General features: G+C 40.7%; 3 protein-coding genes and 1 long non-coding RNA gene across 12 annotated transcripts; 3 read left to right on the top strand and 1 right to left on the bottom strand.

Moving 5' to 3' along the window:
* Positions 1 to 2,349: 2,349 nt before the first annotated feature.
* Positions 2,350 to 5,083, bottom strand: LOC112281905 (transcription factor bHLH122). 7 transcript variants are annotated; one of them, XM_024518928.3, is made up of 5 exons: positions 4,864 to 5,083; positions 4,630 to 4,778; positions 3,648 to 4,400; positions 3,228 to 3,437; positions 2,350 to 3,083 (listed from the first exon to the last, which is right to left on the bottom strand). In XM_024518928.3, exons 3-5 carry the CDS (start codon positions 4,345 to 4,347, stop codon positions 2,605 to 2,607), a joined length of 1,389 nt encoding a protein of 462 aa, XP_024374696.1. In that variant the 5' UTR covers positions 4,348 to 4,400; positions 4,630 to 4,778; positions 4,864 to 5,083; the 3' UTR covers positions 2,350 to 2,604. The 7 variants fall into 7 exon arrangements, with proteins under 7 accessions (XP_024374696.1, XP_024374694.1, XP_090105608.1 ...); XM_024518926.3 differs by having other exon boundaries at positions 3,648 to 4,503; positions 4,630 to 4,730; XM_090249482.1 differs by having other exon boundaries at positions 2,350 to 2,990; positions 3,648 to 4,503; positions 4,630 to 4,730.
* A 1,623-nt stretch (positions 5,084 to 6,706) lies between these two features.
* On the top strand, positions 6,707 to 7,824 carry LOC149989346 (uncharacterized). 3 transcript variants are annotated; one of them, XR_016502478.1, is made up of 2 exons: positions 6,707 to 7,024; positions 7,684 to 7,824. It is a non-coding gene; the product is annotated as an uncharacterized LOC149989346 (long non-coding RNA). The 3 variants fall into 3 exon arrangements; XR_016502479.1 differs by lacking the exon at positions 7,684 to 7,824 and adding an exon at positions 7,413 to 7,549 and having other exon boundaries at positions 6,902 to 7,024; XR_016502480.1 differs by lacking the exon at positions 6,707 to 7,024 and adding an exon at positions 7,382 to 7,505 and having other exon boundaries at positions 7,684 to 7,822.
* An 84-nt stretch (positions 7,825 to 7,908) lies between these two features.
* On the top strand, positions 7,909 to 9,751 carry LOC112281907 (thioredoxin-like 4, chloroplastic). Its single transcript, XM_024518931.3, has 4 exons — positions 7,909 to 8,088; positions 8,373 to 8,930; positions 9,226 to 9,279; positions 9,462 to 9,751. Exons 2-4 carry the CDS (start codon positions 8,424 to 8,426, stop codon positions 9,609 to 9,611), a joined length of 711 nt encoding a protein of 236 aa, XP_024374699.1. The 5' UTR covers positions 7,909 to 8,088; positions 8,373 to 8,423; the 3' UTR covers positions 9,612 to 9,751.
* A 1,224-nt stretch (positions 9,752 to 10,975) lies between these two features.
* On the top strand, positions 10,976 to 12,151 carry LOC112281908 (thioredoxin F1, chloroplastic). Its single transcript, XM_024518933.3, has one exon. It carries the CDS (start codon positions 11,445 to 11,447, stop codon positions 12,024 to 12,026), a length of 582 nt encoding a protein of 193 aa, XP_024374701.1. The 5' UTR covers positions 10,976 to 11,444; the 3' UTR covers positions 12,027 to 12,151.
* The last annotated feature ends 70 nt before the right edge of the window (positions 12,152 to 12,221 follow it).

Below are 12,221 nucleotides of genomic sequence, written 5' to 3'. Positions count from 1 at the left end.
AACATTAAATTTTGCAACCAACAACACTTAAACAACAACCAATTTTATAAGATAATTTATTTTTAATAAAAATGATATATATTCTATAAATAATAATAAATAATATTATAATATAAAATATTAAAAAATCTATTCATTGCTACCTAAACCAAATCAAAGATCAAAAGCCTTAGATATGCTAAAACTTTTGTATTACACTTTTGAGAAAAATAGTGGTCTCTATGAATACTTATGATTCTTATTTGTTTAAATATAACTAATTTTTTTGGTTATTAATAATCATATTTTCAATTCATCTACTTCATTCAAAATACCACTGCAAAGCATCTATTATCTACTTTTTATTTTTTATTAATTAACAGTATTTAAACATACTTGAACCACATTTATATTTATGTAGCATATTAGTAGAAAATAAAACATTATACTAGTATACAATAAAATAAAATAAATTATAATTTTTTTCTGTAATTAATCTTTCAAAAAATAATAATCATTAATAATTAATTAAAATTTTAGAAACTAACTCCGTTCTATGTTGTATAATTAATAATATTTGATTTTTAATAATTAATTGATTTTCATTGACTTTTATTACTTAGTAAGGGCAAGTGACTATAAATGATTAAGCAAAATAAGGCCATAGAGCTACATATCATTAGGCTAGGTAAGGCCACATAACTACTAGGGCAAAAGCAAGTAGCTTAGATTGTAGTGCCTTGGCGATGATGGTTTCTATCTTGCCTTCAATATGCTACCTATGATAATTCATATCTTCTAATAAAGAATAATATTAATTAACAAAAAAAATACTATATTAATGATACTTCGAGTTTATTGTATATATAAGTTTTGATTAAACTATCAAAATTTAAAATACATTTTACTTTTTAGATAAAGATTTATTATAAAAAAAAAGTAATAACAACAATAATCTTTAAATAAGTAATTATTCAGTATTCAATAAGAGAACGACTAATGTATACTTTTTAAATATGCATAAATTAGAATATATAAAATATAATGTTAAAAAAAAATTGTCATAAAAATTCAAAATATCAAATACATCTATGAAAATACACAAAATCAGTGAATGTAGAGAAAATCTTATTATGAAGATTGTAAAGTAGTTTTGTCCTTTTTCCTTGGTAAAAATGAAACTTACCAAATACTCAAATATCAAATCATAATACTAAAATTTTGTAAGGTTCTAAATTTCTGTAAACCGTTTAGTTTTTAAAATTGATATTTGTTCAATCTTTGATGAGTAGAGTTTTCTGAAACACATGTATTGTACCATACGAAGGGAGGTGTGTCTCAATGCAAGTTTGTGTACAAGCCTGTAAACCACAATTTTCAATCATCACAAAACTTCAAAGTATATTTAGTAGAGGACTTAATGAAAAGAGATATGTACTTTAAAACCCTCTATGACTGTCGATTCAATGATATTTGTGGACCAAGCAACACATCGAAGAGCAATTGGGTAAGAATATTTCAGATTTTAGACACTACTGATGCTGGTCAGAGCTGGTTGATAAACTCTGTGCTGATTGCAAGTTATGTCTCCAACGCTTTATGAACTGAGCGTCTTATAATTGCTGGCCACTTTCCTGCTCACTACACACGCAGATGAGGAAAGCTGACATTTCGACCTCTCAATTCATCGCCACAGAAAAGTCTACAGGAGTGAGAAAGAAGCAGAAGATTTCTGATAAACACGTCTTCCTGTGTCAAGTAATCAAGTTTCGAAGGACATCACTTTACTCGCCATGCATCAAAAACTTGTGAACTGCACACGGCAAGAGTGCAAAAATTCCACAAAACTACATGTACAAGCATTTACACTACGACCTCGGAGGTAGGATGTGCTGTCACTGGCATGTTTACTGTAGTTGGAAAGGTCAACCCACTGCACTAGTTTCTTAACATTTTTTCTCATATGGAAATTCATAAGAGTCGTGGTAATGCGGACTTGCAGATCAAACGCAGTCACTATGGTCCGAATACACTAAGGGTAAACTTGGACCGTGAACGATTCAGTGGGCGCAACGTGGCACAGAAGCACTGGAATCAAGTCACAGAGAGCACAGAAACACTGGAATCAATTTGATTTTATGTCACAGAAAGCAAACAACCGATGGTGCCAGGAACAGCTCCGGAATGTTCTGATGTTTCCAGGATGGCTGTCAGGACCCTACATCTACCGTTGATAGGAGAAGCAACCACTTCACAAAGGCCTTGTAAGGTACTTTGGTAGAACCCCAGATGAGTCAAAGAGATCCGACATTTGAAAGGAGTTTAGTAAGGGTGGTGGGAAAGAGGATTCAAGCACTTGTGGAAAGTAGAGAAGAAAATAACGCTTGAAACTTCAAGCGTGGCAGAACTTGTGAAATGTGGCAACTACATAGCTTCTTCATGCCACACAGCATCCAAGGCGGAGAAGAAAAAAACAGCAACGGAGCTATTAAACATCTGCGCTCTTAGATGGACCATTGAGGAAGTGAGATTATGGACTGATCGGACACATATTGGGTACAATATGATACAAAGGGATTGACGGGCTCCGCATCAGATGAACTAAGTTATTTTGAACCAGTAGTATCAGTCACGGCGTCCTAACCTTTCCTGCAGTTGCTGCAGTTCAGCGACGGTTTTGGACAGCTCTTGCACTTGCTGCTGCAGCTGTTTCACGTACTCCACAGCATCATCAAGCATGTCAGCTGTGTTGGTTTGTCGATCCATGCTGGGTACCAGGTCCTGCAGCTTTTTCATCCGCTCACTGATTTTACCCCGCCGCACTCGCTCCGCAATACTTCGGGGGTGAGTGGCGTGTCCACGATTTGCTCTTATGGTCTTCAGAGGCACCGCCGAGGGATCGGCAAATAGGTCGTCAAAGTCTACATTACCACTGAACGGACGGCTTGGCGCAGGCAGACTAGAGTGTCGAATTAAGCCCCCTAACTTTGGTCCCGCCTCGCCAACTCTGGCTGCAGTTCTAAAGGAGTTAGTTCTGGACCAATCAAGTGGTGGTTCCATCGTCACTTCCTCTCCTGTAGGAGGCATGTTACCACCGAGCTTCCCTACAGCGACGTTGAATTGACCAGACCATTAGAGTCCACAATGAGAATTGAATTAACACAACCCACGAGCTGGCAACTCACACAATATCAGCGGGAATTTGATGTTATCATAGATGAGGGAAGAGAAAATCCAGAGTCCGATACCTGGATTTGTAGGGCAATTCCAAAGGCCTCCGGATACTGCAGGTTCTTTGACAAGATAAGTACATTCCTCTGGTGTGTACGTGGATGATTTGGAGTTGTTGGTAGCGCCGTTTTTCTCCGAAGTTGGGCCAGGCATGCTCTCACATTGGGGCAAGAACCCCGGCATCTGAAAAGTTACATCACTACTCTCCTCCATGTTATCCTGAATGGCTGCCAAAAAGTCCGCAGGTGAGCAGCTGCTCTATCAGAGAACACCAAACCTATCTGAAAGTGCAAATCAAACCCACTTTAGAAATTGACACGAATTCCCTGGCTGAGTGATTGTCCTTTTTGCTCTGTTGAGCAGCTAAAGACAATGACAGCAAATCCGTGAAAGAAGCAAAACTATTCTTTAACTGGCATAAATGCGCAGGGACTAACCTGGTAAAGTGAATCCTCCGAGACCATCTTGGCGAATCAGAGACTCCTTAGAGTCAAGTTTTTGAGACTCAGGTGGACGGGACGTGGTGGAGAAATCCGTAAGAGTAGCAATAAACTCCTCATAATCATTCAATTCAGAGCTGGGGAGGATCTTCTCAGTGTCCATCTGCTGAGAACAACGCTCCATGATAGGCGCCAGATTGTCCGCCCAAGTGAGAAGACCATCGCTGTCGGGCAACGGGCTTGAGGCTTGTGGATAGGCACCAGGCTCATTGATAAAATCGTCCAAGCACTGCAAGAAACTGCTGGGAGCAGAATGGTACCGTTGTAGGCCTCCCTGTCTTGAGGTTTTCATATTCTGTGGAGCAATCACGTTGGGACTGAAATTCGTGGCTCTTGTGAGATCGGGCTCTTGTAAGACATCCAAACCCCACTTCTCATCTTTCGGAAATGGCCATTCTGGTATTTGTGCAAGGGACCTGCCCAAACCTTTTCGAGGAAAATTCGTACCCTTGGATGAGCCCAGCTGCTGCCCAGAACCGGAAAGACTCCCCTGCAAAGAGCTAGAGTATGGAAGCAATGCAAACATGTCGTTGGGTAATCTGAAGGGAGAATTGGAAGAGGTCTTGACAGCGGCTAGAGACGAGGGGTCATGATCATCCGACAACATTACAGTGAGCACGTCATCCACTGACCCCATCCCTGTGCAAAGCACTTTATTTGATGAAACCCATTACGTGCCGTGCCCTCCACCTACACCAGTCACATATTTCAATCCAACACACGTTCGTCCTCCACAGCATCTCCTACATCCCTCCACTCACCACTGCCATGCACCTCCCAAAACCCTAGCTGCCTAACCAAACACAGGAATGCAGACATCAAGAGCAAAAATTTAACACCGTAACCAAATCCTTAGAAACAAGTCGTGCAATCCTTTGAATTGTCCCAAAATAAGTGGTCAACTGGGGGGGGGGGATACCAGTTCCTTTCCGATCCAACAATTTGCAAAACTTCAACAACAGTTTCTCGACGTTGCCAGTGAACAACCCAGGAGCTCCCCTTCAAAAGAATATACTATGCCTGCAACATATGCTATCCTTCGTCAAGAAACCCACCGGAGAAAAGTTTCTGCAGCAGAAAATCAAAAATAAAAATCCTTCGCAGTTACAGAGAAGCACACGGATACAACGACAGGAAACACAGCATACTTCACCTGCAAGACTCCGGTGTAATGCCACCCACAGTCCTGAAAACGCACAAGTTGTTACCAGCTCGCGTCTGACCTTGGCCGTGCAGAAAACCACTCCAGTCTAACTAACACCGAAACACCAAAACCTGGTGTGCATGGAGCCAAAATGTGGAACTGATCTAGAGTCTGCAAGGCTCCGAGGTTTGCGATCAGCTCCAGTGGGAGCGGCAGCTCATCGCACGGAGAAAGCCAAGCAGATGAATGGGGCTGAGACTGAGATTCTTCTATTTTGCTTCGCATAGCTTCGGAATCGGCGACCTACAAAGCATCCATGACCAGTTTTTTGCTGTAAGGTTCCTCACGCGGGACCCGGCGGCAATGACGTCACCTCGCAGCATTCTGCGGCCATCCGCGGCAGGTCCACCTGTATTGCGGATTAGATTCGAGGACCATTGGCTCCTCGTGTTCCTCGCGTGTCAGGCGCGGTCATGGGGTCCTCTTCCCAAAGTGCTCACTCACTGTAGGTATATTCTTTGATTCTCTCACGTCATCACCGCTGGTTACAACTGGAAAATAACAATCATCCCCCTTAATATATATATATATATATATACATTTATTTTTGTTTTGTTTTATTTTTCTTTGAAAAACCAAAGTAAACTAGAAGGCTTGTTAAATCGTGCTGCTTCTATAAGTATGGGACTTTCATATAACTTTTTGTATCATGGTCTTTTTTATGGTAGACTTGTAAGTTAAAAATACCTCCTCAATATACTAACTTATGGGGAATTGTTTTTTTTATGAAAAAGTGCCAACTGAACCATTGAAGAATGTTTGTAAAAAAAATGGAAGATAAAACTTGTTGACCAAATCATTGGAAGAAGCTTCCTAAAGAATCTACATAATGCAACTTAGATCTTAAGATTCTTACATGAAGAATTTAAGATTGTATGTTAATAGAAATATGTTTTTGTTTTTTTGTTTTTAAAATTTTGTGCATATGTCCTCAATGTCAGTCTATTGAGTGTATATAAAATCTAAAAATATTTTTTCACTCTAAGTATGAATTTCATAACCTGTATAGTGATATGTAAGTACTCATACAATATTATAATGCACAAATATTAAATTTAACTACTCTCTATAATATATATTAAAAATACTAAAACATACTTTAAAAAAAAATGAAATAATTTTCTTATTTTTTAATAAATTCATCTTAATTAATTTATCAACATGATATTTGTAGATTTGAAGAAAAAAGAACGTGTTATCTAATTACATTGATATTCATTATAACGAAATTCAAAAAAAAAAAAAACTACATTAAACCTTAAAGACGTATCACATACTTATCACAATATTCAATATAGAAAAAATTAATTTCAAAACAAAGACAAAATTGCTAAGCAATTTAATTTAAATTAAAAATAATTAAAGAAAAAAGTAAAAAAGTAAATAGTTAAAATTTAAAAATATAAATTACAATTACATTTGTAAGATTAAAAAAACATACACGCAACAAAAAAAGCAACAACAATCCAAAGCATATACGAACTACAACTTAACTTTACACATGATGAAAATATAATCTCAAACATGTATTGAAACAGACCACTAATATACTACTAAGCAAAAATACCTACGATTCCTTACACATACCCCGAAAAAAGAAAAAAGATATAAGAATAAAAGAAAAGGAAAGAATAAGAGTTTACGAATGAACTACATGCAATAAAAAAAACACAGACAAAAGACACACACATCCGCCCAAAAAACTTCTCATCAAAATATACACTTCTAGATTTGCTAAAAACACACATTCTTACACCTTCCAGCCACAGCAGGCAGCATCACAATTTGCCTTAAACCTGGTGTAGAACGAGCAAAACATGCTCTTAGTTGTTGTTGGGCTTATTTGCAATCTACACTGAAATGGGCGTTCAGTTTCTGTTCAGTTAAAAATGCACTTTCCAGGTCGTACGAAAAGGATAAGAAATGGCTGCAGGAAGACTGTTTCCTGGTCAAGATGTGATAATCCATGCATACAACTTGTGGGTTACTTTTCTCAAACTTGTAACAAGCTTGAACATCAGCAACCTGGGGCCAAATGTGAGGGCAGAGCATGTCAGTCCAATGCTCATGAAGCTTTGCAGAACACCACGCTTTTTCTCTTCAGAAGACTGTAAGTAAATTTACTTATAAGATGACACATCTATATCATGTGAATCTACAGTGGTGTTTTGTAGAATTTGAGTGATTTGGGTTCTCTCTTCGAAGCCCCGCGTGTGCACGTTGTGCCATTTACGCAACAGTTCTTGTACAAATCGTCTCATTCCAGCTTGATTGAATCGTCTCGTTTCAGAGCTTGAATCAGGAGGTGCTGTGCTGCACCATCAATCCGCGTCAAAGCCTCGCCGAAAGACTAGAATTAGAAAAAAGTCGCCTTTGGTACATCTTGGATACGATAAAAAGTGAAGATCCTGGGCACTGTATTCTTATATTTGGTTCTAGTTCTTAACACTCCAACTTTCCGATCTGATTGTGTGTGAACCATGTGGTGGTGGTGGTAGAGCGGGTGGTGTCCTGATCTCTAAACTGTTGCAATCCGTTTCGGAATTGACGCAATCGCAAAACTAAGACGATCTGGACATGGACATCCCCAGGTTGCAACCACAGGAAGGAGTTGGTTCCGGTTTCTGACTTTTAAGTTCATTCGTCAAATCGCATAAACCCCACTGCTCGGGGTGCAAAATTCGAGGCGCTTCTTACCTTTATCGTTTTCTCTTTTCGTTCCAGTTTGTGGCACTGAATTTGGTCCTGTTCACACTCTCATGCGCACAGATTTGGTGGAGTTGGTTCAACACCCAAATGAGCTTTTTGCGTTCTATGGCGGAGCCTGCAGCAAAGCTAAAAGAATGCACTTCCGCACTTTGTCGGGACATGTAGATATTTAAAATATCTGCAAGACTTTTCAAAAGCGCGCGAGCTGTTGGGGAAATTCTTCTCAGCACATGTCTCCGAGTTTAATCCAATATGAGGCGTTAGTTGAACATCAGATTGCTGGTCTGATGCTGTGGTAGAGTAGCGCTGTGAGGAGCGTGTAGTGTTGTGAAACTCTGCTGTAAGACTTGAACTGAAAGCGCAGAAGATCGATAGCCGGGAGTTTGAGACTGCAAGGCTTTCCCTGCTTCAGTAATCGCTTCCCGCTTCACATCTCGTAGCTGACTGCAGGTTTATCGTATTGGGGTTAGTGTATCCGAAACTCAAATTCATGTTGAGCAGGATTTTCTCTAACAACACTGCTGGATGTACAAGTTTGGGAGGATTTCAGATAAATTTTTAGCTCTGCTTGCACTTCTTCCTCCTCTATGCTCCTTCTTCCCACCCTTCTCTAGCTTCACCCTTGACAATACCGCTAGTATGATAACTCAACCAACTTGGGAAGCGCCTCTACATTTTTGTTCCATACGCGATTAGAAAGGCATGAGTCGAAGCTTTTAGAGTATAATTCCCCATTTTTCCTCTTGCAGGACATATCTGGAGCTTGGACTTAGTTTTGTTGTGCCGGACACTGGCTACTTATGGAGGTTGTATTAGTTGCCGGAGCTTGCGTAAATCCAACTTCTCTTAGTAGCGTTGATAGGACATTAAGTGTTCGTTATGAGGCTTCAACCAAATCGTCGGAATGTCACGTTACAGTTCGAAACTCTTCTTTTCTAGGCGGCACATTCTCATCCAAAGGTCTCCTTTCGAACTCTAAGAAATGTCGACGGGTGCCATCAGCTTTGTTGAATTCACATGAGTACAAGAAAAAGAAACTTGAGAAGCTATTTTTGAAGGAGATGGGATCTGATGATGAGAGTGATACAACTGACGAAGACTTATGCCCTATTGAATGTGTGCGTGAGATCACCACGCTCCGTGAGCTGGAGCATATAATCCAAGAATCAAAGAGCGCTGGTGATTTAGTTGTTGTAGATTTCTTCCGGACTTCATGTGGGACTTGCCGATATATCGAAAAAGGGTTCCAGAAGCTCTGCAAAGGAGCTGGGAATGGTGAAGCTTCTGTCGTATTTGTGAAACATAATGTGCGTGTGACTTATCCTGAGAGTTTCTTGACAACTATTCTGATACAGAGTTTGCCTTGCTCTCTTTGATTGACTAGTTGAAAATGGTCGTTCAAAACGGGGTTTGATTACTGCTATTTGACAACATTGTATACATACACACAAACACATACGAGCCCTGCTAATTGACTACTTAACTTTTGAAACGGGGAATTCTCGGGGAAGACTTTCAGTGATCTTGCAACTTCAATCAATACCGCATGCGGCACAACTCAATTTACAGAATTGATAAGCTGACTTCTCTTTACTTGTGCAGGTTGTGAATGAGTACGACGAGCAGTCGGATATAGCAGAGAGGCTTAGAATCAAGGTATGGCTGCAACAACAAGCTGCGTGGGGTCATTGCACTGTGAGACTATAAAGACAATCTGCCAGTCTTTTTAGCCGACTGTGTTCTTGACAATCTATGTTGACCAGCGTTAACGTTTTTCCGGATCGCTCTTATCTACATCATCGCTGATGATCTGACAACCTGAATGTGGCTGCTTGCAGATTGTGCCATTGTTTCATTTCTACAAGAACGGAAACCTTGTGGCGTCCTTCGCAACACGCGACAAAGCTCGGATTCTGCAAACCATCTACAAGCACCTGGATGTCACACAAACAATCGAAGAATGGAGTGACATACACGGACTGGCGTGAGATCCTTCATTTCCTGATTTATTATTATTATTATTATTAAGATTTGTAGTACCATTTTTGCAGTTGTACTGTGATGCGTGACACAATCACACATTTCCGATTTGTCATCAATTTAATCTGAATTTTGCTGTCTTCTCCGACGTAGGAACTGTTTGGCATCAACTGCTGTATCTATTGATGTCATAGCGCAAATAGATTCGAAGGGTCTATGTGTCGTTGGCCTCACTAAGACTGGACTACCACACATTTCCGATTTGTCGAAATTCTTATCATCAGTTTTGGCTTTGTTTTGAGCTCTAGTGACTTACACGACTTCATTCAGTGCTATATCTTTTTGTGTGTCTAGCCTTAATGCATGACTTCTGCTCACGTGAAAGATGCATCATTCAAATTGCAGTCTAGTCCGACTGAAATGGGTCGAAAGAACTCGAAACAAGCAGTCATGCAAATGAGACATTAGCAAGATCAGCTTCGCAACTATAGCAACCTCTCGCAACGAGTTTTGGTGACGAATTTTTTTCCGCAGGAGTGAATGGCAGATTGTGTTGCTTGTCATAGCTGCATGTTTTTTCCGGCTGGAGAAAACGCTCGCAACTCCATAACAGCAGCCAGTACTCTGTGTAAATACTCGTTGACCAGTGTTTTAAATTAGAACCATGCATAGCTACATACAATCTACTTCAGCGGCTATCTGCGCGGCCTTGAGCGCTGATGCTGAAATTGAAATCTTAAAATGCATTGCAATATTATCAATTAAGTGACATTACCCATTATCAAATGAAGGTAATAGATTGAAGAGGATTTTTACCAGGCAGATCTTCTCCTCTGTGTATGAAGAAAACGCTCGCTACATTCAGATTACGTTACATTGTTGCCCAAGATCATGAATCTGCACCGTGATTGCAATTCATTTTGTGAGATGGCGCCGCTAATTAGACTTCTGAACCGGGAAATAAGAGACTGCGTCAATGAACAAACATGTCGCACTCTTTCTTCCAAAACTAAATCTGGAAATATTGGCACATTTGCACTGAGAAGACATCTACGGCGGTCGTAGTGCAGCCGGGGATCCGGAGATGGTAGTATATACTGAATAGTAGAAGAACCCTCTTACCAGAAAATCTGTAAGACGAGTCTGTGGTCCACAAAACTGGTTTTGCAATGAAATTCACTAGAACAGTACAACGAAATTTCCATAGATCTTGTAATGTCCGAGGGCTGCTGTCATCTCGGTGTTGGGGTGCTTCCCGGTGACCAGCACTGAGGAGTGAATGATTGTGTGGTGGTGCTCCGATCAGTAGCATTCGTTGAAAGTATTTAATCCTCACTACAATTTGTGCGTTTTCAGAACTGTTTGCACTTTGGTTTAGAACAGATTATCAAATTCCTTTGGTCTAATTGAGACGCATGGTTTTTGCTCGTTTTTCGGATTGTGTGGTCAGTGGATATGAGCGATAAAAGTTCACCGATGATGAGATTGCTAATCTCAACTTTTTCTCTACTGCATAAAATCTTGCCTTTTATCTACAGGAATAAAAAGGTGGCCTAGAAAAGGTGTGACATCAGATTCCTTGCATCAGACGAATGCACCTGTCCACCACAAACGCCTCTCATCACGAGGGAACTGTGAAACGTCTGGCACATATTTCTTATGCATTTCAGTGACGACATTCTATTTTGCTCTGTTCTTCGCACGCCACTGGTTGCTCTGATTCTCTGATATTGGTCCGAACTTTACAAATTTCTATTCTAAGTTGATTTAGCAGACCTGTGTGCATCAAGAGATTAGTTAGATTTCTCGAACGCTGTTGCACCGAAGCCACTGCTGTAGCTATGGCGCTGGCCTTGCAATTGAGCGCCACCAGTGCTGGTAGCCACACACTTACGACGAGATGCGTTGGAGCAGTGCATAGTGCAAGTAAAATTGGCTATGGGAGCGTTGCGGTCAACGATCGGACCTGTGGAGGAGTTTTGCGGCATCAGGTGGACCAGCTATGGCATGTGAAGGAGGCTGCCTTGGTTAGGGCTGCAAGCGTCGTGCGCAGAAGTGCGGAGTCGCCCTCCGGCAGTGTGGAAGTGGCTGTTGGTGGGATAACCGAGGTCGGCAACGACACGTTCTATCCGTTTTTGAAAGATGCAGGGGAGAAAGTGGTGGTTCTAGACATGTACACCCAATGGTGCGGCCCGTGCAAGCTCATGTTGCCCAAGGTGCTGAAGCTGTCGGAATCTTACACCGACGTGCTGTTTGCAAAGCTGGATTGCAATCAGGAGAACAAGCCTCTTGCGAAGGAGTTGGGTGTGAAAACCGTGCCCACATTCAAGATCTTCAAGAACGCGGAGGTCGTCGGCGAAGTCCGGGGAGCGAAGTACGACGAGCTTGTCAAGGCGATCGAGAGCGCTCGATTGCTCTCGTGAGGAGTATTGCCTCATTCTTCTTGTGCAGATTGAAACTCTTGTTACAAATGTAATTATCTTTTCCCCTATTGTTTTTGGGTGCATAGCCCTCATCTATACATAAATTGTCTAGCGTATTTACTACCCTTTGAGCTTGTGGGTGCGCATGTGCAACATTGTATAACATTACGCTGTGCGTGTCTTTTCACTCCCATG

Source organism: Physcomitrium patens, chromosome 4 (genome assembly GCF_059467195.1).
Source record: "Physcomitrium patens ecotype Gransden chromosome 4, ASM5946719v1, whole genome shotgun sequence".
Lineage (NCBI taxonomy): Eukaryota > Viridiplantae > Streptophyta > Bryopsida > Funariales > Funariaceae > Physcomitrium > Physcomitrium patens.
Note: the sequence above shows the minus strand (reverse complement) of the source record. Positions and strands in the feature narration are given on the sequence as shown.